Here is a 22,834-nt window from a genome sequence, read left to right as displayed (position 1 = left end):
GAGAAGCGCCCCCGGCCAGGCCCGCCGACCTCGTTACTCCTGGCAACCGCCCGCCGAGGCCCCGCTTCCCGCCTTCACCAGGTGCCGGCTGACACGGGCCTCACCCGGATCTTGCGGCTGATCTCGGTGCCGATCTCCATGGCTCCGCGGCAGGCGGCGGGCGGCGGGGACAGCACTGCGCAGCACTTCGTTTACCTGGGGCCCGCTAAGGCTTCCCACCCCGCAGGAAGGCCACCGCCGCCTCCAGCGCTGCTCCGCCCCCGGCCGCGCGCAATGCGTGTGCCCGCCCCCGCCGGTCCGGAGACCCCTTGCAGGCTGGGGGAGTCACGCATGCGCCCGCGCGTGCGTACACTTCAGTCCGCGAAGCCTTTGCACTAGCGACCTCTACTGGCGCCAGGGAGGACAGCGGCGTGCGGATTGCCTGGCTTCTCTCCTCTGGGCCTTCTGGGGAAACTTCATTCCTCTCTTGACCGGTGTCCCCTATTTATTCATTTTACTCTCCTGTGGATAATAAAGATGAACTAAATGTGTATCAGGAAGATCCATGGATTTGATGTGATATCTATGTTCAAATTCAGCTTTCACTTGATATGGTATTGATCTATATTTCAACTGGAAACTTCCGTTTTCTTACCTGTGGAACTAGACTGCCTCCTGGAGGTTGCATTGTAATTACACTTTCAGGAAAATGGAATATCCTGAGCAACACATCCCATGCGGCGAAGTCTTTCCTTTTTTTTTTTAACCGGCGATTGAACCCAGGGGGGCTTAACCACTTAACCACTGAGGCTTAATCAGCTTAACCACTGAGGCTGGCTTTGAACTCGCGATCCTCCTGCCTCTGCCTCCCAACCCACTGGGGTTATGGGAGTGCAACACCATGCCCGGCTGTGAAGTCCTTCCTTTTACTTCGCAAACATCCTGGCTTTCCTATTTCTACATTCCTCTCCCCAGGGCATTGGTAGCCTTCCTCAATTCATCCTCCTGCTCCTCTTTGAACCCCTCCTTTGGGCTACTTTAATTTTCAGGCCTTCAATTGTTATTTCTATGCCCATAATGACCAAATTGACCATAATGACCAAATTTCCCGTTTGCCTTGAACTCACACCTGAACTCCACCTCCAAAATTTAAGTTTCTATGCCCATTTTATTTTCTCCAAGTTCATAATTAAAATATGGACTTCATCACTAAAATATGCATTATGAACATCACCTTCTCCTACTCAGATTGATTTCTACTTCTGGTTTCCTTTGGCGGGGAGGGGTACTAGTGCTCTACTAATGTACTACATCCCCAGTCATTTTTATTTTTATTTTTTTTTAAAGAGAGAGTGAGAGAGAGAGGGGGACAGAGAGAGAGAGAGAATTTTAACATTTATTTATTTTTTCTTAGTTCTTGGCGGACACAACATCTTTGTTGGTATGTGGTGCTGCTGAGGATCGAACCCGGGCCGCACGCATGCTAGGGGAGCGCGCTACCGCTTGAGCCACATCCCCAGCCCCCCCCCAGTCATTTTTATTTTGAGACTAAATTGCAGAGACTTTCCTGTAACTTTAAATCCCCCTGCCTCAACCTCCAGAGTCACTGGGATAACAGGAATGCATCACTGTGATGAACCTGATTTCTCTATTTTTATCCTTAGAAGCCTAATTTTGTTACCAACCTATGTTCAGAGGCTCATCTCAGGAAAATTGAGAGAAGATGAAAGAGACCGTTTAGGGGAGAAAGAAAGGGTTTTCTTAGTAGCCAAAGAATGTAGAAGTAAAGCCTATGCTTAGAAATCATCTTCTCAAGCTGCAAACAGGTTAAGGGGCTACAGATATGGCACAGGAACAACTGAGAGGGAGAGTCTAATAAACAGGTTTTTTTCTAGGAATAGCCAGAGATATTTCAGGAACTCAGGTACCACCTCCTCTTATTGCTTTCATAGTCTGGTATTTCTAGTCATGGTAGCTAGTAGACTTGAAGGGAGGGGAAGAAGCTAAGCAAATCCCGGTCAAGTTAATCTTATAGAGTTGGACAAAATATTTATCCAACTAATCGACTTGTGTGCATACACAGCTGAGTAGACTCTGACCAAAAAGTTAAAGCAACAAAAGAGACACAATACAAAGACAGAGATGTCGAGTCTTTGCATCCCATTCCCTTTGGATATCAGTAGGACAAGTGAGGAGTCAGGACTTCAGGTCCTAAAAAGTTATCCAGGCAACTGTTATCATCATAACCTATGCATCAGAGGTGTTATCTACAGCAAAACTAAAGGGAGACTAATGTATTTCCCAGCTGTGTGACCTCCAAAGTTACTGATGTTTAAGTCAGCTAAAAGCTAGAGGTTTATTTAGGTTTTTCCCTTATTAAATAATTTTCCTCCCTTCCCTGATCATAAACCTTAGAAGCAGGGTAAACATAAAGAGAGTCCTCTCTTCTCCATTTTCACTAGCTCCTGAGAGTGATTTGTATTAGTTAATCTACTGAGAAAACACAAATGCCCACACGTTTAGCATCTTAAAACACAACTGTTTCTCATCTCCTGGTTTCCATGGATCAGCAATCTAAGCATGGCTTTGCTGGGTCTTTTGCCCAGAGTCTCAGAAGACTGCAATTAGATGTCAGGCAGGCAGGTTCTCACCTGAAGAATTCCTTTTTCAACCTTTTTGAGGTTCTTAGCAGGAATTCATTTTGAGCTGTCAACTGGAGGCTGCCTTGGAGTCTGCCTATGGTTCCATGCCAAGGGCTTCTCCACTTCAACCAGCAAAGAGAAGCTTCCCTCTCAGCTCAGGGGAGGCCTAGTCTTTCTTTTAAAGGCTTTTGTCTAATTAGGTTTGCCCAGGAGGAAGGGGTGAGCCCTCCCAGGTAGCCCTTGCTCACCAGTCCCCTAATCAACTGATTTAGGAACAAATTGACATCTTCAAAACTCCTTATCTGCATGGGTGTGGTGGGTCACGCCTGGAATCCCAGTGGTTTGAGAGGCTGAAACAAGAGGATCACAAGTTCAAAGCCAGCCTCAGCAACTTAGCAGGACCCTCCCTGTCTCTAAGTAAAATATAAATAGGGCTGGAATGTGGCTCAGTGGTTAAAAGCCCTTGGGTTAAATCCCCAGTAGCAAAACAAAAACAAAAACAAAAAAAAAACTCCTCATATTTACCATATTTATTGACTAGAAATTATCCACACTCAAGGGGAAGGTTTAAACAACACAGAATGAATAGCAGGAGCAAGAATTGTGGGGTCAATTAGGGTCTGACTGCCATTGGCCCTTTCATAGTCTTATATAATCCTTTCTTCTGAGTTCCTATGGTATCTATATGGGAACTGCTAGTGAGACAGTATGTGTGTATGTGTGTGTTTCCTAACAAAATTATGAATTTTCTGTAAATCTTTAAAGTTCTCCAAAATTTCTTTCAGGATGCTAGACGCATGGTACGTGCTTATTAAATATTTGTAGGGTGAGAGTAATTAAATACCTACTTTACAAAAGCATTCCTCATGGATAAATGCAGATCTATCATATACTCATTCAACATTGATGAAAGGCAGAAGAGAAGGGTGACTGACACCAGGGACCTGGAGCCAGACTGTCTAGGTTTGAATCATGGTTCTGCCACTCTGAGACCTTAGACAAGTTGCTTATTCTCATCCTGCCTCAGTTTCCTCATACAGCATAGGTATGATGCTAGTTTCCCCTGCAATATTTAACATTCTCCTGCAGGTTAATATTTGTGAAGCATTTCAAACTGCACCTGGCTTATAATAGCACCATGTTTGCTGATTAAAAATTAAATACCTAGACTGAGCTAGATACCATGCTAGGAGCGAGAGCATACAGATGAGCAAGACTCTCTTCTTTCATGACATTCAAAATCCAGAAAACAAGTAAGTTACCTCTATTCCTTTACCTGCCATTTCAGCACTAAGAACAAAAACATGCTTTGCCATTATTGTGCCATTACCAAATTGGCAGTTGATGTTTCAATAATATTGATTTTAAAAACCCTTTTGTGGGCTGGAGTTGTATGTAGCTCAGGGGTAGAGCACTTGCCTTGTTGTCTGTGAGGCACTGGGTTGAATCCTCACACCACATAAAAATAAATAAATAACTAAATAAAGATATTGTGTCTGTCTACAACTAAAAAAAAATATTGTAGAAAGTAGAGAATATTTTCATTAATATGTATACCAAAGAAGGAAACTTACTAAGAAATATTCAGGGCTGGGTGGGTGGCTCAGTGGTAGAGCGCTTGCCTAGCATGTGTGAGGCACTGGGTTCAATCCTCAGCACCACATATAAATAAATAAAAATAAAGGTCCATTGACAATTAAAAAACAAAAAAAGAAACATTCAAGGAAGTATTCACTTTTAGGACAATTAGCTTACAATTATAAGAAAAGAAATTTTAGGCTATTTGAGAATTTAAATACTTTCAGATTTCAGAAAACACAGTGTCTGAGTCACAGAAGGGATAGCCTCACTTAGCCAATGGCATTTGGGGTTTTGAGGCTGATGTAGGTGCTGCCCTGGAAGATGCAGCTTCACAAACCACATCTTATCCCCAGAAAGGTGTTCATGATGAAGCCCTAAGAGAATCCATTGAAAGGGGTGGAGGTATGAGTTCTGAAGAAGACTTAACTGAGTGGGACACGGTGCTGTATGCCTGTAATCCCAGCGGCTCTGGAGACTGAGGCTACTGAGGCAGGAGGATCTCAAATTCAAAGCCAGCTTCAGTAACTTAGGAAAACCCTGTCTCAAAATAAAATATAAAAAGGCCTATGGTGTGTCTCAGTGGTTAAGCACCCCTGGGTTCAATCCCCAGTACAAAAAAAAAAAAACAAGACTAAACTGGACCATGACAAATGACATTTTTCTCTAAGGCTTAGTATGAGAACTGGATTTCAACAAACCATAGTGTCAGCTAAGAGGCCTCTGGGCTACCTTCCAAACACAAAAGATAACTGAAAAGAGCATTGACTATGAGGTCAGGAGGGCCTGAGTACAATTTCCAACTGCACGGGGCCTGTGTTCTCTAACATTGGTTCCCCAGTGTCTCTTGTCTCCTATATGGCCTGATTTCTACTGGATTTATTTGTCTATCTATCTATTTATTTATTTATGTACCAGGTATTGAACTCAGGGACACGTGACCACTGAGCCACATCCCCAGCCCCATTTTTTGTATTTTATTTAGAGACAGGATCTCACTGAGTTGTTTAGCGTTTCATCATTGTTGAGGCTGGCTTTGAATTTATGATTCTCCTGTCTCAGTCTCCGAGCCTCTGGGATTACAGGCATGCGCTACTGCCCCTGGCTTCTACTGGATTTTGCACACCCTGTGCAAGTGTGCATGAGTGTGTGTGTGTACATCTGTGTGTACAAGATAGGGGAAGGAAGAGGTGGGGATGTGTCACCTCTAGTCTGCATTGCTTTTTTCCCTCTTCTTTGAGTGCTTAATGTCCTTTTATTTGTCTTTTCAGACTCAAGCAGAAACTGATTGCAGTGATTAACCAGGCATTGCATTCATTTAGGTTAATATGCTCATGGGTAAATTTCCACACTTATGAGAATTATGCATTCACCTGTTGTTCAAATGGTGAGTCCTTGAGGACAGGGATAGCATCTTATTCACCTTTCTCCTTGCAGTAGCAGTTGACTCCCAATACATGTGGGATGAATATATATATATTTGTACTGGGGATTGAACCCAGGGGCGTGTTACCACTAAGTTACATCCCCAGCTCTTTTATTTTATTTTATTTATTTATTTATTTATTAGAGAATTGTTTTAATATTTATTTTTTGGTTTTTTTTCGGTGGACATAACATCTTTATTTTTATTTTTATGTGGTTCTGAGGATTGAACCTAGCGCTCTGCACATGCCAGGCGAGCGCGCTACCGCTTGAGGCACATCCCCAGCCCCCAGCTCTTTTAAAAATGTTTTTATTTTGATACAGGTTCTCCCTAAGTTGCTTAGGACCTCGCTAACTTGCTGAGGCTGCCCTCACACCTGCAATGCCTCTGCATCTCTAGAGCCACTGGGATGACAGGCGTGCACTTCAGCAATTACTTTTGCTATGAGATTGACATGCTTTTCTATTTTCTTGTCCATTTGAACAAAAAATCACCAACATCATCCTTTCCTTGAGGACTAGGGAAATCTTCCCACAAAATTTTCAATCTTTTGCAACCTGCTATAGTGTTGAGTGTAGCAGGCAAAGCTCAAGATGAGGGTTCCAGAAATCAATGCTGATTTCTCTAGTTCCAGTCCCCACCCTCACTCACTTCCCTGCTCCCCCAAGACATCATGGTCCTTGTGGAGTGAAGAATTGACTCAATTTAGACTTTTGAGGAGGTTGTATTTTATATAGTGGTATATAGTGGGTATTCATCATGCTACCCAAGCACATTAACTTTTTTTTTTTTTTTAAACTCCCAGGAAAACAACTGGTCAATGCACTATCCAAACCACAATTTCTATCACTTTTTTTTTTAAGATTTCTTCTTTAGTTGTAGTTGGACACAATACTTTTATTTTGTTTGTTTATTTTTTTATGTGGTGCTGAGGATTGAACCCAGAGCCTCACACATGTGAGACCACTGAGCCACAACTCAGCATCCCCCTTTAACTTTTTTTTTTTTAAAGGGGGGGGGAAGAGCATTTTAATATTTATTTTTCAGTTTTTGGCGGACACAACATTGTTGTTTATATGTGGTGCTGAGGATCGAACCTGGGCCACACCCATGCCAAGCGAGCACGCTACCGCTTGAGCCATATGCCCACCCCCCCCCTTTAACTTTTTAATCTTTCATTACTTTATATGCAGTTCTTTTTTCAAATTTTAATTTATTTGTATATTTTAGTAATATCTTCCAGTGTAGAAGTATGTGTCACTTTCTGGGTAACAAGAGGAGGTAGATCTACAAACTTGGTTGCCTATATGTTAGTAGAATATATGAGGGAAGGAGGTAACCCTAGTTCTCCCCAGAAGAGCTTGTGTTTAGCAGACAGGGTGGGAAGGGGACTTTTCAATTACGCCTTTGTGTACCTTTTGGGGTTGAGTCATATAAATTACCTCATTCTCTTACATAGAAACCATAAGCCAATCATAATTTTATATCTAACCCCTTTGAAGGGGTTTTTCATGTGCCTTGCCATGGGGATGTTACTGCCAAAGTAACATGACTGAGGGAAAACAGAGCTTAAGTACTTGGTCAGTAAATAACATCTGTGGGCTGTGAGGGAGGAAGTTCAACTCAGCTGTCCAACATCACTTAGGTTTTATGATCATTTTCTATTTTTAAAATTCTTTTATTTTCTTCCCGATTCAATTAACAAGTTTTTATTTAGTGCCTACTCTCTGCCCAGTACTGTCCTAGGAATTCTAAAAGAAGCCTCTGTGAAACAATTTTTAAAGTTCCTGCCAAGTACGGAGATCACCATGGAATGGAGTGACTAGAAAGTTGTCTTGGGCCCCTTGAGATGGTGCATGCCTGTAATCCCAGGGACTAGGGAGGCTGAGGCAGGAGAAGCATGAGTTCAAAGTTAGCCTCAGCAATTTAATGAGGCCCTAAGCAACTGAGCAACTGGGGATGTGGCTCAGTGGTTAAGCAACCCTGGGTTCAATCCCCAGTACAAAAAAAAGAAAAAAAAAAAAAAAAAAGAAAGTGATCTTGAGCTGAGTCTTGAACTGAGACTTGGAGAGAGGCTGAAGGCTTAGATAAATGGAAGAAAGGCTGGAGGGACTGCTGTCTAGAGGAAACCACTTGTTGGGGAACAGAGGGCACACTAGAGAGAAGTAAGAAATAAGGGTGGCCTGAGAATCCAGTTTAGAAAGCCTTTAAAGGTAAGGAGGCAGGACAGCTTGACCTTGGGAGTCCACTGGGAAGAAGTGATAAACCCAGGAGAGAGGTAAGACATGGCAAGAAACCAAATAAATGCAAGACAACCACCTTTGCTGCAGTAATTGGGATGTAAAGTTACAAGGGTTGGGTTTAGAAATTACCAGGGGGAACAAGAAAGAAAGAACTGAGACATTTCAAAGGAGGAAATATCAAGTCTTGATGACAACTGGAGATGAGAAAGGGAGAAGGGTGAAACATAATTCCAATATTTCTAGCACAGAGAGAAAAAAAAATGGCTCATTTTCAGATTTTTTTTTTCCTTCCACAAAAATTGAGCCCCTCTTGGCGTCCAGAACAGATTTTTTTTTCCCCATTATAAACACAGGTGATCTTGCTTGCCTTCGGGTATTCTTGCTGGGCTTTGTTCTCCAGTACCACTCATACCTCTGTGTCAGGGCCCCCACACTGGAGCAGCACTGTTTACAGTGCGTTTATCATCCACTAGACCAGAAGTCCTTTGTGTGCAGGGAACTAGTCTCATGCATAGTAAATATTCAAGTATTTAATTGTTGAACAAAGTGAGATCTAAATGAAATTTAACATTAAAAAGCATTCCAGAAACGTATTAAATCATTGAAATTAAAATTTACAAAAATGAAAAGTTTCTCTGCTCCAACCACTCACACCACATGCCAAGATCACTCTTCCTGTAATGAATGGTGTGTTAGGGTTCACACAATTTTATCCCTCAGTTTATGTTGTAATACCTAGTAATAGCAATAATGGACTGTGTAATAAGCATAATACGGCCTAGATTTAAATGTAGCCTTATATATATTTTACCTGCTTATTAGATAATAATTACATTATTCCCGTTTTATAGGACACAGGTACTGAGAGGTTAAGAAATTTCCAAACAGCCACCCCGCTAGTAAGTGTTGGAACTGGTATTTGATTCCAAACAACTTGACGGTGGAGTCACCACCTTTATAGCTCTAGTGTATTAGAGGAGCGTACAGCTAGCTCTCTTGTGGGAACCTACAAGTTATTCGAGGCCTATCGCCTTTTCTTTGGGGGTACTGGTGGTGTTAATCGCCCACCGTACTGACCATGTCTTCTTATAGAATACATGGTTAGAAGCGAGCACTTCAGGTGTTCTGAAATTACCTTTAAAGATCACCACCTAATAACACGGGAATGAAAAACTCTTTACCTGGAACTGAAATCCCCCCTCATTTCATTAACAGGCTTGCTTTATTTGGAAACTCTTAAAATAAGTGGTCACACGATTAAAAAAAGAAGCGGCGCGCCCCCTCCCCGGCGGCCGGGCGCAGCTGTCCGCGCCTCCCCCGCGCCCCGCCGCCCGCATTCCAACTCTCTGAGGTCACGGGCCGCCGCCGCCTCCCCGGATCCGTACGCCCGCCCGCCTGGCCAGGGGGAGGGACGCCCGGCCCCAGCCGCTCCGCCGCTCCGCCCGCGCGTCCCGCGTCCGCTCGTCCGTCTCGCTGCCGCCCCCGGCCCTGCGGGCGCGGGCCTCTACGTGCGGCGCTCCTCGCCGGCGGGCGTCCCCCGGGCCTTCGCCTCGTGGCCGCGGGACTCTGCCCAGGGGAATGGTCTGCGGGCCGCGTTTTTGGAGACAGGAAGTGAGGCGGGCGATCCCCATGAGCGCGCAGCGGCACGGGCTGGCGTGCGGGCGCGGCTGCGGCGGCCGCGCGGCGGGGCCCGGGGAGGCGGGCCGCTGAGCGGGCGCGCGGCCCCGAGGATGCGGGCGCGGGTGCAGGTGAGGGCGCGGGCCCGGGCCGGCGGGAGGGGGCGGCGCGCGCCGCGGGTCTCCCGGCGTCCGCGAGGATGGGTCGCGGCTGCCGGACCCCGGCGGGAGCTAACAAAGAGCGGAGTCCTGCCTTCCCAGGTTCGCTCGGGTCTGCCCCAGGGATTTCCAAAACGGGTCTCTAACTTTTCTGAACTCCGCGGCGGGTTTCTGTGGCTTTATTCTGGTTCAGGATCTTGAAAGTCAGGCATGTTTGTATCTCTTGGAATATGTAAGTGTGAAGTTTGCCAGATAACTTTGGAGAGAAGGGGCGTTTGGAAGGACTGTTGGGTAACGCCTTGTTTTGTTTTTGGAGTAAAGCGTGTTTGCTCTGGAAAAAGGAATTCCTGGATTTGCAAATTCCGACTTGTGATTTCTGCAAATCCTGATTAGATTTTCCACTTTTGGTATGCTCGTCCTATTTTCTTTTGCTGAGAAAGCCTTATGATAATAGTGCGTGCTGGAAAGCACATTCAGAATGTTCGCGTGCTTCAAGTGACAATCCTTATATGCCTAAGAGTAGCTGGCAGATTTTTTTAAAAGTTTGTGAAATAGACTAATTTTACCCTGAAAATAGTTGTCTATTTTGTTTCTAGGATGTTTTATAGTAGAGTATCAACACAGATGTTTGCACGTGAGAAGCAGGTTTGATATAATGCAATAGACGTACCTATCATTCTAAAGATGACATATACGCTGTCCTCTTAATGATTTTTTATATTAATCAACATAGTCAAAGTTACATGTGGTGAGGCCCTAAGTAGTGTGTTTGGGGTAGGTGTGAACCTACAGGATTCAGAGTTAAAAATGTATTTGAGAAACTTTTGGAAGGGGATGTGGAGAGGAAAAATTAAAGTGAATTCACTAGCAGCAGGACTACCTTTTGTAAACTGTACTGAAACAGAATTTAACATGTTTTCTTACTATAAAACAGAAAAGGTTTGTACAGAAATTATCTCCCAGTTTTTTCTTTTAGAAACTATGAATTATCTTTCTTTTAATAGTTAAATTATAATTCCAGACCCAACCACCTTTCAAATTATTGCATATTCTTTTACATAATGCAAGTTATTGCAAACTTATTATTTGCCCCCCCAAAGAATCCTAATTTTCTATTTTTCTTTATTTTAATAGGTTGTTATATTCAAACATTCTTAGCTTTATGGCATCATTTGGTAGCAAATACTGTACACAAATGCAAATTAAGATGTGTAAATCACTGATAAATTTGTAAATTACTAAGCAGAACATTATTTAATGCAGTGGGTTTTATATAATAAGGAAAAAGCAAGCTAGACTCTTGGGGAAAAATACATGTAAATACACACACACCCCTCATCTCTTTCAGCTATAACATTTACCAAAATAAAAAAGAGGAACATTGGCTTTTTCTTATCCCTGATGCTGTAAAACATTTGAAATCTCAGGGATAATTGAAAGTTTTGAGTTTGCTTAATCAAAGCTGAAGTTAATAATTAAGTTATATAGTGTAGTAACTATTGTCTTCAAGGCTTAGTTCTTTGTTATGAAGAACTATCATATTTTAACAGCCCCTAAATCAAATGTTTTATCTTTCTTTTACATATATGCAATATCTTGTCTCTTCAGTCACACTAATCAGTTGTTTCCAGTTATTATAGTTTGTATAAAAAACTGAAATCACCCAACTTATCTCATGGAAGAGAATTTTGTATATATATTTGTGTATGTGTGTGTGTGTGTATACATATATTGGGGAGATACTGGGGACTGAAACCAAGAGTGCTCTATCACTGAATTACTTCCCAGCCCTTTTTACTTTTTGAGACAGGTGCTGAGGCTGGCCTTAAACTTGCAATGATCCTCCTGCCTTAGCCTCCTGAATCACTGGGTTTACAGGTGTATGCCACCATGCCCATCTTTAAAAATCTACACAAACACTGCTGATTTATCAGAAAATCTTCTAGTTCAAAGCTTACTTAAGGTTCTTAAAGTTCTCATTGTTTTATTTTTTTTTTTCATTTTGCTTTATTTAGTTTATAAGTCTGAAACTGGCAAAGAGAATGAAAACTACTGCAGGTGGACACTATATCTTTATAATATTTATTTTCCATTTCGGTATTATAATGATTTTACTTACAGAAGGCAGTCAGAAAATATTATTAACACTGCTTTAGGTAGTTCCAGTTTTGGTTTTCCTCTCTGGCCTTCTACCCCTTGTTTTTAATTAAAAACAAAAACAAAAGTAAACAAACAAACCCAACTTTCTGGGTTTTTTTTTTTAACCAAATCTCAAAAAACAAAACACAAACAAAAAAACCAGACAGAAAACCATGGTCAGGTCCTCATTAGAGATACAGCTCTGTATGTAATTATAGCATGCTTGTAATCTCCTTAAGGACAGCGATGGCTTAGGATTCGTCTTAGATTTCTCAAGATGCTCATTACGCTGCCTTGTGCTCAGAGACGCAGTACACATTTGTGGGATGGAATTTCAAAATGTTAAGCTCGGCAAAGGCTAGGGGAATAACTAAATCCTGTTCTCTAGCTGTGCCATTCCCCATCCCTGAGTGCCCATCACCTTTGGGGCTGAGCCACCGTCAGGAGAGGGACAGCCTGCGGACTGGGAGTGGAGGAGGAGCCTGGGATGGAGTCCCTGCTCAGCCCACAGTAGCGTGAGGTTGTGAAAGCCGCAGCTCCCGAGGCCCGGGTTAGGTGAACTGCGCCGCTCCGCGCGGTCCCCGGCTCCCACCCAGGCTCGCTGGTGAGAGCGGCCGAGCACTCTGGAAATAGCTGTGATTTTGTCGAATATTCCCGGGGATATAAAAGTACCCCAAAGTACCCAGCTGCCGCTCGCCCCCAGTTTCGGCCCAGAAGTTACCATCAACAGGTGTGGTTAACAACGTTGTAAGTAACGCACTTGGGGCGCAGCGGCTCCCCGTCGGCGTCCCCCGCTGGCGCCAACCTCACCTTCTTCTGCGGGGCGCGAGCCGCCCCCTGTAAACGTTACCTCCGGGAGCGAAGGGCGGGTCCTAGCCAAGCACCTCCGCTCGGAAACGCAGCCGCGAGCTGAGGGTTCCGGGACCTCCGAGGGTACCCGTTCGCCCCGCAACGCCGCCTGCTCTCGACTCGGTGGGGCGGGGAAGCGGGAGCCTGAGTTCACCGCCGCCTAGTTAGCCTCATGGTCCTGCGGAACCCCGACGGCTCCTCGGTAGCCTAGGATGGCGTTCAAGGCCTCGCCCGCCTCTTCAGGTGAATGCCCACAGCCTCCCAGGACGTCCCGACCCAGGAGAGAACCACCAGAACTACCACGGTTTGATCCTGGGCCTTTGTAGGGTCTTTTATGATATGTTTATAAACCAATCAATCCGATAACCTACGTATTTATACGCCAGCAAGGGTTTTTGCAAATGCTTGCTAAGCAATTCGCCTCCTTTGAAACTCGCAGCTGCCATATGTTAGAAGGGATTAGTCCTCCTATGAGGAGTTCAAGGTTAATTTGCCTAAAGCGTCTGGAACTCGAGCCTAGCCCTTCGGGAGGAGTTTTGCACGTATTTTCACTTAGGCAATAAAAAGAAGAAAAAAAATGTGACATAGGAGTATTCCAAAGAATTAATTTACCTGTTAAAAATCTACAGTTCTAAATATTTTTTTTTTTTTTTTTTTTTTTTTAAAGAGAGAGTGAGAGAGGGGGACAGAGAGAGAGAGAGAGAATTTTAACATTTATTTATTTTTTTTCTTAGTTCTTGGCGGACACAACATCTTTGTTGGTATGTGGTGCTGCTGAGGATCGAACCCGGGCCGCACGCATGCTAGGCGAGCGCGCTACCGCTTGAGCCACATCCCCAGCCCCGAGTTCTAAATATTAAAATGACCGTTTTTATACTCATTACCGAATTTGGGATTATAGTGGTGCTATTATTTAATCCTGACCATAGCCACAGGATGTCATCACTATTTGTAGGGTAGAGTGAGGGGTGGAGTCTGACCCCGGGCCCAGCCCTCGGCTCTGATGGTGAACTTCCCCAGTGCCTCCTGATCCTGTTAGTGCCTTCTTTTCCAGCGGAGAGGAGCGCTTGTTCTTTAGGCCCAGTTGCATTGATTTTTTGTTTTTGTTTGTTTTTGAAAGCCAAGTCCAGAGTTACCGTGTTTGGTGTAATTAATTAATGTGTTCCTCTTTCCTCAGCGCTGGCGTGGATGCTCCCTTCTCTTGGCCTCTGGAGACTCTGTTGCTTTTTAATGGCGGCGGCAGCTGCTGGGTGAGCGGCGCGAAACTGGACAGTGTTCATCCCTTCAAGAGAGGGCCGCTGTCTCCCGACGTCATCACCGCGGGATTTTCCTTCTTTGCCCCTCCATTCTTGAAGGGAGAAGATGCCACTGCCATTTGGATTGAAATTGAAACGCACCCGGCGCTACACGGTGTCCAGCAAGAGCTGCCTGGTTGCGCGCATCCAGCTGCTCAATAACGAGTTTGTGGAGTTCACATTGTCTGTGGAGAGCACTGGCCAGGAGAGCCTGGAAGCTGTGGCCCAAAGACTGGAGCTGCGGGAGGTATGCTATGAAAGAGGCTACAGGCTCCTCTGGCCTGGCTTCATGCAGGATGTGTGTTGGGACACCCATCGCTTGCTCTACCTGTGATGTATTAGTTCAGCCTGCAAGCCCTCCCTGTGACCAAAAAGCTTTCCCCATCGTGGTGCCCCATAAGAGAATTAACAGTGCCTGTGATTTGAACATGTTTCCCAAGATGCATCTGCGAATCAAATATGAGTGCATTTTGGGTTATCCAAGTGCCTCTTTTCTAATATAGCCCCCAGTGGGTCATCTTGATCTCCTGATTGACCATTCATTCACTGGCTACTTTCCATAGGGCAGGCCAAGATTCTAGAGATGTATTGTCTGAGCTTGAATTCTGGTGAGTGGTGTTACCTTGTGGAAGTTACCTGATATTGTGGCATCCCAGTTCTGAACCATGGGGATGACCGGCACCAAATTCTCAGAGTGGTTGTGTGATTCAATGTGCATGCGAAGTAATAAGCTCTAATAACTAGTCTGTAACAGTAATCATAGGAAGTTTTGCCATGGGAAACCCCTAATCTAGTTGCTAGGAATTTGTGGAGTCCTCGTATCCACATAATGCCTTAAATTTAAAATGCTATGTAAGGCCTGTAAAGAAAGGGCTCTAATTAAACTAAGGGCCCTCCCTGTGTTTGGCTGCCTGGTTTGGGGTAAGGGAAAGGAAGAGAAACTGGTTATTCCACTTAAATGCCCATCCTATATTCCCAACTGGAAATCTCATTATTTTATAGTTTGCAAAAAGTCAGGAATAGACAAAATTTTTCCCCTGGCAAAATCATTTGTTCATTCAGGATTGAAGACCTAACAGTGCCAAGTACATAGGTTCACTCTAGCATTGATACTAATGAGAATTCATGATGATACATGCTGTGATAGGGAAGTAGAGGGCATAGGGACAGGCAGCAAAGGGAAAGCTTTCAGGCCAATTGTCTCTGAGCTGCAGCCTGAAGAGTGGGGTAAGGGAATCTTGCCAGGGGCTAAAAAGACTGTTCCAACAAAGGGAACTGCTTGAAGCCAAAGATGGAGAGGCAGCAGGTCTCCTTGAAGGCCAAGCAGAAAGAGGAAGGACTGAGGGTAGGGATTCCTTAATGCAGGAATTTTGTTTAGGGTTTTGGACTTATCCAAAATAGTGAAGGATTTTTAAACGAAGGTCTGGTGTGATTTTCTTTTGTGACAAGAGGAATAGTTCAAGTGTAAATTGTGGTTACCTGGACTTGGATAGGGATGGGGAGAAGTAGGTGGGATCTGGAAATACTTAGGAACTACCTACCTTGCTAGGTGTTGGGGAGGGGTTAGCAAGGGGTCTAGCTCTGTACTCAGGTTTTCAGTAGATGGTGGGGAATATAATTGGGAGAGGAAACAAAAAAGAAAGAATGGAGTACAGTTTCAGAAATAAATATCAAGTTGGAGGTGCCACTTGGACAGACAGGTGAATATTCCCATCTGGAGCTCATGTAAGAGAACCGGGCTAGAGAGATTTGGGAATCATCAGCATAGGTGAGCTAATTGAAGTTAGGAGAGAGGAGATGAGGCTGTCCAGGGGAGGAAAAGAGGATGTAGCAGACGCCTCAGGGTTGAATAGAGGAAGGGAGAGCCTTGGAATGAAACCCACAGGTCAGCCCAAAGAGGAGAAGAAAGTAAACCAGGAGGGTGGTTTCAGTGACGAGTCAATCCTGTTTACTTACATTTCTTTTGTTTTTGCATCTTTACCCATCCTTTTTTTCCTACATTGTTTTTTTGTTTTCTGTAAATTTCATCCAAATGTATAAAGGTGTGCCTATCATCCCTAGAAAGCTTTTCAAGGAACTGGTTTATTTATTTGTGTACCTAGAGTACCAGGTATGGAATGTGCTCAGTAAATGCAGGTTGAACTGGACCCATGGCATTGCTTTCCTTCTGTTAGTTAAGAGGTCCAGAAAAGTTGCCATTTCCAGCTAGATGTTATCTGTCTCAGGAAACAAGCAGCTTCATACAACTTGGTATATTATGAACTTGATTTTTAACAGAAGAGCAGAGTACTTTCAGAGGGAATAGGCATAGTCCCTAGAAAATGTCTTGCCCTTGGAGAGACCATCCTATCTTCAACATTTAACTGCAGACATGGTTAGAAAGTTTGTGTAGCAAACTTTTCTTTTGAAAGCTCCAGAAGCTCTAAACTGTAGCATGTAAACAGATGGCTCAAGCACCAGGTCTAATCTTACCATAGGACTGTTCAGAAATAATCTGAGTGGGATAACACCTGTTCCTTGCTTGTGTTACATACCAAGAAATAATCAGTATGTTGGTATCTTGCACTATTCTCCCACTGAGAAAAGAATGATTATGGTGTGCAGATTTGGCTGTTAAAACGTTATTACTGCCCAAATATAAATTGGTAGAGGGCCAGGGGAGTCTATACTCTTTCGTTTATTTGCATACCATTTCACTTTTATGATGGCAGTTATAGGGGATGCACAGTAAAGCTGTGAGAACATATTCCTGTTAATGATAACAGTAGCCTCTTAGAGCTGTTGAAATTCTTTGCCTGTCATTCATTCTAAATTTTACAATATTTTCTTCAGAACCTCTGAAAGTCTTTATGAATCTAAGGGGAATTTGAAAACTTTCTTTCCAATTTTGAAATTATATTATAGAGTTTAAAAAAATATATATATATTTTTAGTTGTAGTTGGACATAATACCTTTATTTTGTTTACTTATTTTTATGTGGTGCTTAGGATTGAACCCAGTGCCTCCCATGTGCTAGGCTAGTGCTCTACCACTGAGCCACAACCTCAGCCCCTGTTATAGAGGTTTTGAAGGAGGTGGTGAGATAAGAAGGTGTCAGTTGGGCATGGCCATTCCCATGGGGCAGTGTCACCTTGTGGAATCAGCACACAGTCTGATGGTCAGGCTTAAAATCCCAATATTGCTGGGAGGACCTGGGATAAACCAGTACAATAAGGATGGTATGTAAAACCAGGATACAAGTTTAGTAATTTATAATGTGCTATGGAACTCCCAAGGGCCCCAAGTTTGCATGCTTTCAGAGCCAGGTCATGATCTCCCTGCAGGTAAGCCATGTGGAAGCTATGGCCAACCAGTAGTGTTCTGTGAGCATGGAAAAAGTTACATATTTTCATCAGGGGAGTAGTGCTGTCTGTAGGACCTGGCAGGTTCCAGTGAATCGGGGAAAGTTCCTTTCCTCTGGACAGTGCTTCCATGATCTTTGCCTCTATTGACCACTTGAGAAGGCTGTTTGACATAGTGCTCAAGGCAATCTCCAATAGAGTCAGAAACTCCTGGGATTGGATCCCAGTGCTATCACTTATTAAATCATTATTAAACTACTTAATTTCTCAAATCTACTTTTTTTCTTTTTCAAATCGGGTATAATAATAGTATCTATTTGATGGCGGTTGGAGGGTTTAATGTTAAATGTAAGATATTTAGCAAATAACCTGGTATTTAGGAAACTCCTGATAATTGTTAATCTTAATTACTATCGTTACTTGTGACTCTTATGCCATGTTGTGGTGACTGACTAAATTTTCTTCAGATGAGCTCTTTTCCTTTTTTTTTAATATTTATTTTTTAGTTGTAGTTGGACACAATACCTTTTTAAAATTTATTTATACGTGGTGCTAAGGATCGAACCCAGGCCCTCGCATGTGCTAGGCGAGCGGTCTACTACAACCCCAGCCCAGCTCTTTTCCTTTTTCTTTCCTTTTTCTCTTTTTAATTTTTGTGGTACTGGGGATCAAACACAGGGCCTTGTGCATTCAGGCAAGTGCTGTAACCACTGAGTTACATCCCCAGCCCTCTTTTCTTACTTTTGTAATATTATTATTTCTTTCATTTATTGACAGAGTCATGCTTGTTTGTAAAATGTTCTTACAGTGGTCACACTTCTTAACCATTACTATAAGCTGTTAAAGTGCTAGCGTGCCGTCATAATTTAGTGGTACTATTTTGAACACCTCTTTCCATGGTAGCCGAAAAATTAATTTATCAGTGTCGCCCTAAAAAACATAGCTTCAGTAGGGTTTTAATTGCTCTTTTTTGCCTTTTTCTTCCCTCTTATGCTAAAATCTTAGGATTAAAAAAAAGTTTTATAAAATTTTGGTTTAGGTTTATATTTTTTTCTCTAAGGTATTACTTTTTCAAAAATTCTTGTTCAGCAATAGATATTATAATCACATTTTATCATGCCATTGTGGATTTCAATTAGATTCATTGCAAACTGTTCTGATATGCTTTGCCTTCTTTGATTTTTAAGGTCATATTCAGCTTAAATTTACATTTGATTGAGGTTTAAGGAATTTTTTAATCTTCAGGATATAAGAAAGTTCTGAAACCATGGAAATCTTTTCAAGATAATTTTTTCACCTCTCCAGTTTTGGTTTCAAGCTTTGGATATTTGGTTACCCTGTTGTGATTTATCATCGATCCTCATGAAGTGTTTTCTAAGTTGTATTTGCAGTACATTACACACATTTTTTGTTCTTTTGCATGTGGTAAGCTCCATTGGGGTAGGATTGATCTTCACTGGGGTATCCCTGGTATGTGAACAGTGCCTTGCACCTTGCAGTACTTAGTTGCTGAATAAATATCTACTTAGCTTAAGACTCAGTATTGTTGCTTTGCATTTAGATTGGTGAGTGTGGACAGCAGGTGAGCAGTGAACCTTTATTTGCCCTATGATTTTATTTCCCAGAGAGAGCTGACCATTTCCAGAGCTTTGTATTCAGAATGAAGCACCTTTTTCTGTAGATTTTTGTTTCTTTTTCACTTTGGGGCTTCTGAAACACTTAGAAAGGGATCTAGTTCTTGCACTCCCCAGGGGAAGAGTGCTGTGTCAAGGCAAGGTCAGCTTTCCTACAGCACTTGGAACAGATTCTTCTCACAGTGCTTTCTGGTCTATGGGAATAATTTTTAGCTAAGGGATTTGTGGAATCAAACATATAATGCAAACCATTGCTTTCAAACACAACTTTAGAAAGTGTTCTTGGCCACAGGAGTGTTTTATTTGAAATTAGCATCTTAGGTATTTGAAATATCTACTGACCTATCTTGACTGTTATCTGAGTAGACCTCAGGAATTTCATGTGCATTTCCTTCTGTACTGGCTGTTTTCATCTGGGCTCTAAAAATAGCCTAAATATGTGTAAGGGAAAAGTATTATCTGTGAGCTTTTTAAACTTTTGAGTGGAGTAGTTATTAATTCAGGTATGCGTGTTGTAACACAGATAACATTGAGGTATAGACAAGGATCAGTAAATATTTTCAGTTAGAGTTATTGGACCAAATATTGAAGCAAATATGTTAGGTTGGCCTCTCCATCTAAATAAAGTTTTCTGAAGTCCAAAAGCAATGATAAATGATCAATGATTTTTCTTGAGTTTTAGGTTTTCTGTTACTTTTCTCATTTGGTCTAGAACACTAAGAAATAGACAATAAACACAAACATGGATATGTCATGCATTTAAAAATATACACTATATAATCATATAAGCTGTTACATCATTTGGAAACCTGTTTATTTAAAGAAATACAGTACTATGCAGCTTTAGTTTAATGTCTAATATATTTAAGTGCTAATAATCCAAGATGTTTGTTTTCTAGTAGGAATTTTCACTTAAGAGACTCATCATCAATTTGCCACAGTAGTCTCATGACCATTTGGAATTTAGCATGAATTTGCTCACATGCGGAGGTTTGTGGGTTGAATTACAAAGGTTTTGGGGACTCTCTCTGTCTCTTCTTGTTGTATGTTTTCAGATTCCATTTATTATAATAACTGAAGTTTTGATGGTATTCTGCTTGTCCTCCATTTTGGTGAAAGAAGTTATTGTGCTGGAAGTTTACCTTGCCTAATCTTTACTCTTTGCCACAGATCAGACATTATCTTTTCAATCATTTTAAAATGAGGAAACTGAAGTTATGAAAAGTTCAGATGGTTTGCTCAGAATCACACAACTAATAAGCACAATATCCAGAACTTGAGTTCTTTTTTTTTTCCTCCCTTGCTCTCCCTCTCAACCCCATTTTGAGTCACCCCCCTTATATCAGAGAAGACATTTGGCATTTGTTTTTTTGGGATTGGCTAACTTCACTTAGCATAATCTGCTTTAATGCCATCCATTTCCCTGCAAATGCCATGATCTTATTATTTTTAATTGCTGAATAATATTCCATTATGTATAAATGCCACATTTTTTCTATCCATTCATCCTCTGAAGGGCATCTAGGTTGGCTCCACAGTTTAGCTATTGTGAATTGTGCTGCTATAAACATCGATGTGACTGGTCCCTGTAATATGCTGTTTTTAGGTCCTTTGGGTATAGCAGAACTTGAGTTCTTATCTGCAGTCTTCTCTTTAAACTTGGACTTTTAAACTTATTGGGGTCCACTGGACCCCTTTGAGAATCTGATGAAAACACAGGGTTTTGCATACAGTTTCAGGTGACTCTTTCTCCCCAGTCCATGGGCCCAGGCTGAACTATTGTCCTTACTCATCAATCTAAATGCAAAGAATGTTGAATTTTAAGGTAAGTGACATTTATTCAGTAACTGTGTTGGTGGATGAGGCAGTTTCCCCTTGTTTCCATACAACAGGGTCTTTTCTCTGGTTGTCTTTCTCCAGAGTTAAGATGTTGAGAGGATGTAATATTTATGAACAAATCAAGATCTTTGCTTTTTAAAAAATGAACACATGACATATGTACATATAGAGTAAAGTACAGTAATCTGATACATGTATATAATATATAATAATCAAATTGGGTAAACTGAGAGCCATGGTGCACACCTGTAATCCTAGTGGCTTGAGAGATTGAGTCAGGAGTATGGTGTTTTCAAAGCCAATCTGAGCAAAAGCGAGATGCTAAGCAACTCAGTGAAACCCTGTCTCTAAATGAAATACAAAATTGAGCTGGGCATGTGGCTCAGTGGCCGAGTACTCCTGAGTTCAGTCCCCAGTATCCCCCCCAAAAAAGACTGGGGTTATTAGTATTTCTATCTCCTCAAACATTAATCACTTCACTTCTATGTGTTGGGAACTTTCAAACTCTTTTAGGTATTTTGAAACATTATAGGTGACTATAGATTGTACTTAACCTACTATGCTATACCAGTACTCCTTCCTCCTAGCTATTTGGGTGCCCCTTACCTAACCTTTTGTCCATCCCCAGTCCCTCTATCCTACCTAAGGGACCCCCGTATTTTGGGGAGGTTGGGTACTGGGGATTGAACTCAGGGGCACTCAACCACTGAGCCAAATCCCCAGCCCTATTGTGTTTTATTTAGAGACAGGGTTTTACTTAGTTGCTTGGCACCTTGCCATTACTGAAGCTGGTTTTGAATTTGCTATCCTTCTGTCTCAGCATCCCAAGCTGTGAGCCACCAGGATTACAGACATGCGCCACTGCCTCCAGCAGGATCTCGGTATTAAGAAATTAATATGCTTCTAAATATAGTCTCTCTCTTCCTCCACAAATGGCCATTTTTTTCTGTGGCCTCCATCTTTAAGTCTCAGGAAGGGCTATTGGGGCATTCATTTTCTTGATGAGTAAACTTACTATTAAGGTAAAACTCCTTTCAGGGAGGAAAGGGTTGCAGGGTGTACCACTTCATTGTACAAGTGATCCATGTCTGTCTTCCCTACCAGGTTGCACTTTTGTGCCCATCCTGACAGAAGGTGTGTGACAAATCTTCAGTGAATGAATGTATGAGTCATACTTCTTACATTAATTAAATTCTCCAGGCATTTGTTCTCCAGACATCTATTTCATTTTTCTTATCAGATATACACCCTACCTCAACAACATTTTTTAAACAATATTCTAGCAAATATTTTCCTATTCAGTTTTCTAGCAATTTATTTATAAACAAATGTCACATAGATTTCCTTTATCTTTTATGCATTGGTTGGATATCCAGAGTCAATTTAAGATTTTACTTATGGTGCTAATTTTACTAGGAAAAACTGCATGCCACAAATTCTATATGAGAATTATCATGTAGTAAAGATAACTTATCAGGTTTTTGTGCCACTTTCTAAAATAGTGGATTACCTAAATGAGAGCCTTAAAAGGTATGCAGTGTTTAAATTTACAAATAAGAGTAATTGTGTTATTTTGAATATGATTTAACGAACAGACTAAGAAAATATATGAGTAATTTCATACTAGGAGGCAAAGCCTCATTTTCTTTATGATTCTAAAAGCAAATTGTGTTGACTCATTTATATTAGTTATTTAGAAAGCTTATACTTTGACTTGACAAGTTAATTTCAATGTCAAGTGCATTTTCAGCAGATTGAACTTTGTGCCATTAAATTCAGCTGCTGTTGGCAGTGTGGGATTTTGATGAAAGGTAGACTTTTGGTAGCAGAAGAATTTGAGTTCAAATTCCTAAAAGATAGCTGTTTATTGGCTACTGACCATTTTGCCAAGCACCTATTTTTGGTGTTTTATATTTTCTTTCTTTTTTTTTTTTTTTCCAAGGGATTGAATCCAGAGTTGCTTTACCAATGAGCTACATCCTCAACCTTCTTTTTAAAATTTTAAAAATTTTGGTATAGGGTCTTGCTAAGTTACTTAGAGCCTTGCTAAGTTGCTGAGGCTGGCTTGAACTTGCAATCTTCTTGCCTCAGTC

The 22,834-nt window shown here is 42.0% G+C and overlaps 2 protein-coding genes across 18 annotated transcripts in view; one reads left to right on the top strand and one right to left on the bottom strand.

Annotated features, from left to right (window-relative positions):
- The window catches only part of Zc3h14 (zinc finger CCCH-type containing 14), a 79,697-nt gene extending 79,375 nt beyond the window's left edge, over nucleotides 1-322 (bottom strand). For 8 of the 14 annotated variants that reach the window (XM_078050680.1, XM_078050686.1, XM_078050681.1 and 5 more), the window contains exon 1: nucleotides 105-322. In XM_078050680.1, coding sequence (XP_077906806.1) covers nucleotides 105-140 — 36 coding nt within the window. In that variant the 5' untranslated portion in view covers nucleotides 141-322. The remainder of the gene's footprint in view (nucleotides 1-104) is intronic. The other 6 variants (XR_013439201.1, XR_013439202.1, XM_078050679.1 and 3 more) reach the window with 1 other exon arrangement.
- Nucleotides 323-9,252: 8,930 nt separating this feature from the next.
- Nucleotides 9,253-22,834, top strand: part of Ptpn21 (protein tyrosine phosphatase non-receptor type 21) — an 81,013-nt gene continuing 67,431 nt past the window's right edge. For 2 of the 4 annotated variants that reach the window (XR_013439196.1, XM_078050665.1), the window contains exons 1-2: nucleotides 12,115-12,874; nucleotides 13,809-14,173. Coding sequence is in view for 3 of the 4 variants with exons in the window: in XM_078050665.1 (XP_077906791.1) it covers nucleotides 13,994-14,173 (180 nt within the window). In the remaining variant the exon portion in view is untranslated. Of the gene's footprint in view, nucleotides 9,746-12,114; nucleotides 12,875-13,808; nucleotides 14,174-22,834 lie in introns of those variants that run through there. The other 2 variants (XM_078050666.1, XM_078050667.1) reach the window with 2 other exon arrangements.

The sequence above is a fragment of the Ictidomys tridecemlineatus genome, chromosome 5 (genome assembly GCF_052094955.1).
Source record: "Ictidomys tridecemlineatus isolate mIctTri1 chromosome 5, mIctTri1.hap1, whole genome shotgun sequence".
Lineage (NCBI taxonomy): Eukaryota > Metazoa > Chordata > Mammalia > Rodentia > Sciuridae > Ictidomys > Ictidomys tridecemlineatus.
This window is presented reverse-complemented; position numbering and strand designations above follow the sequence as displayed.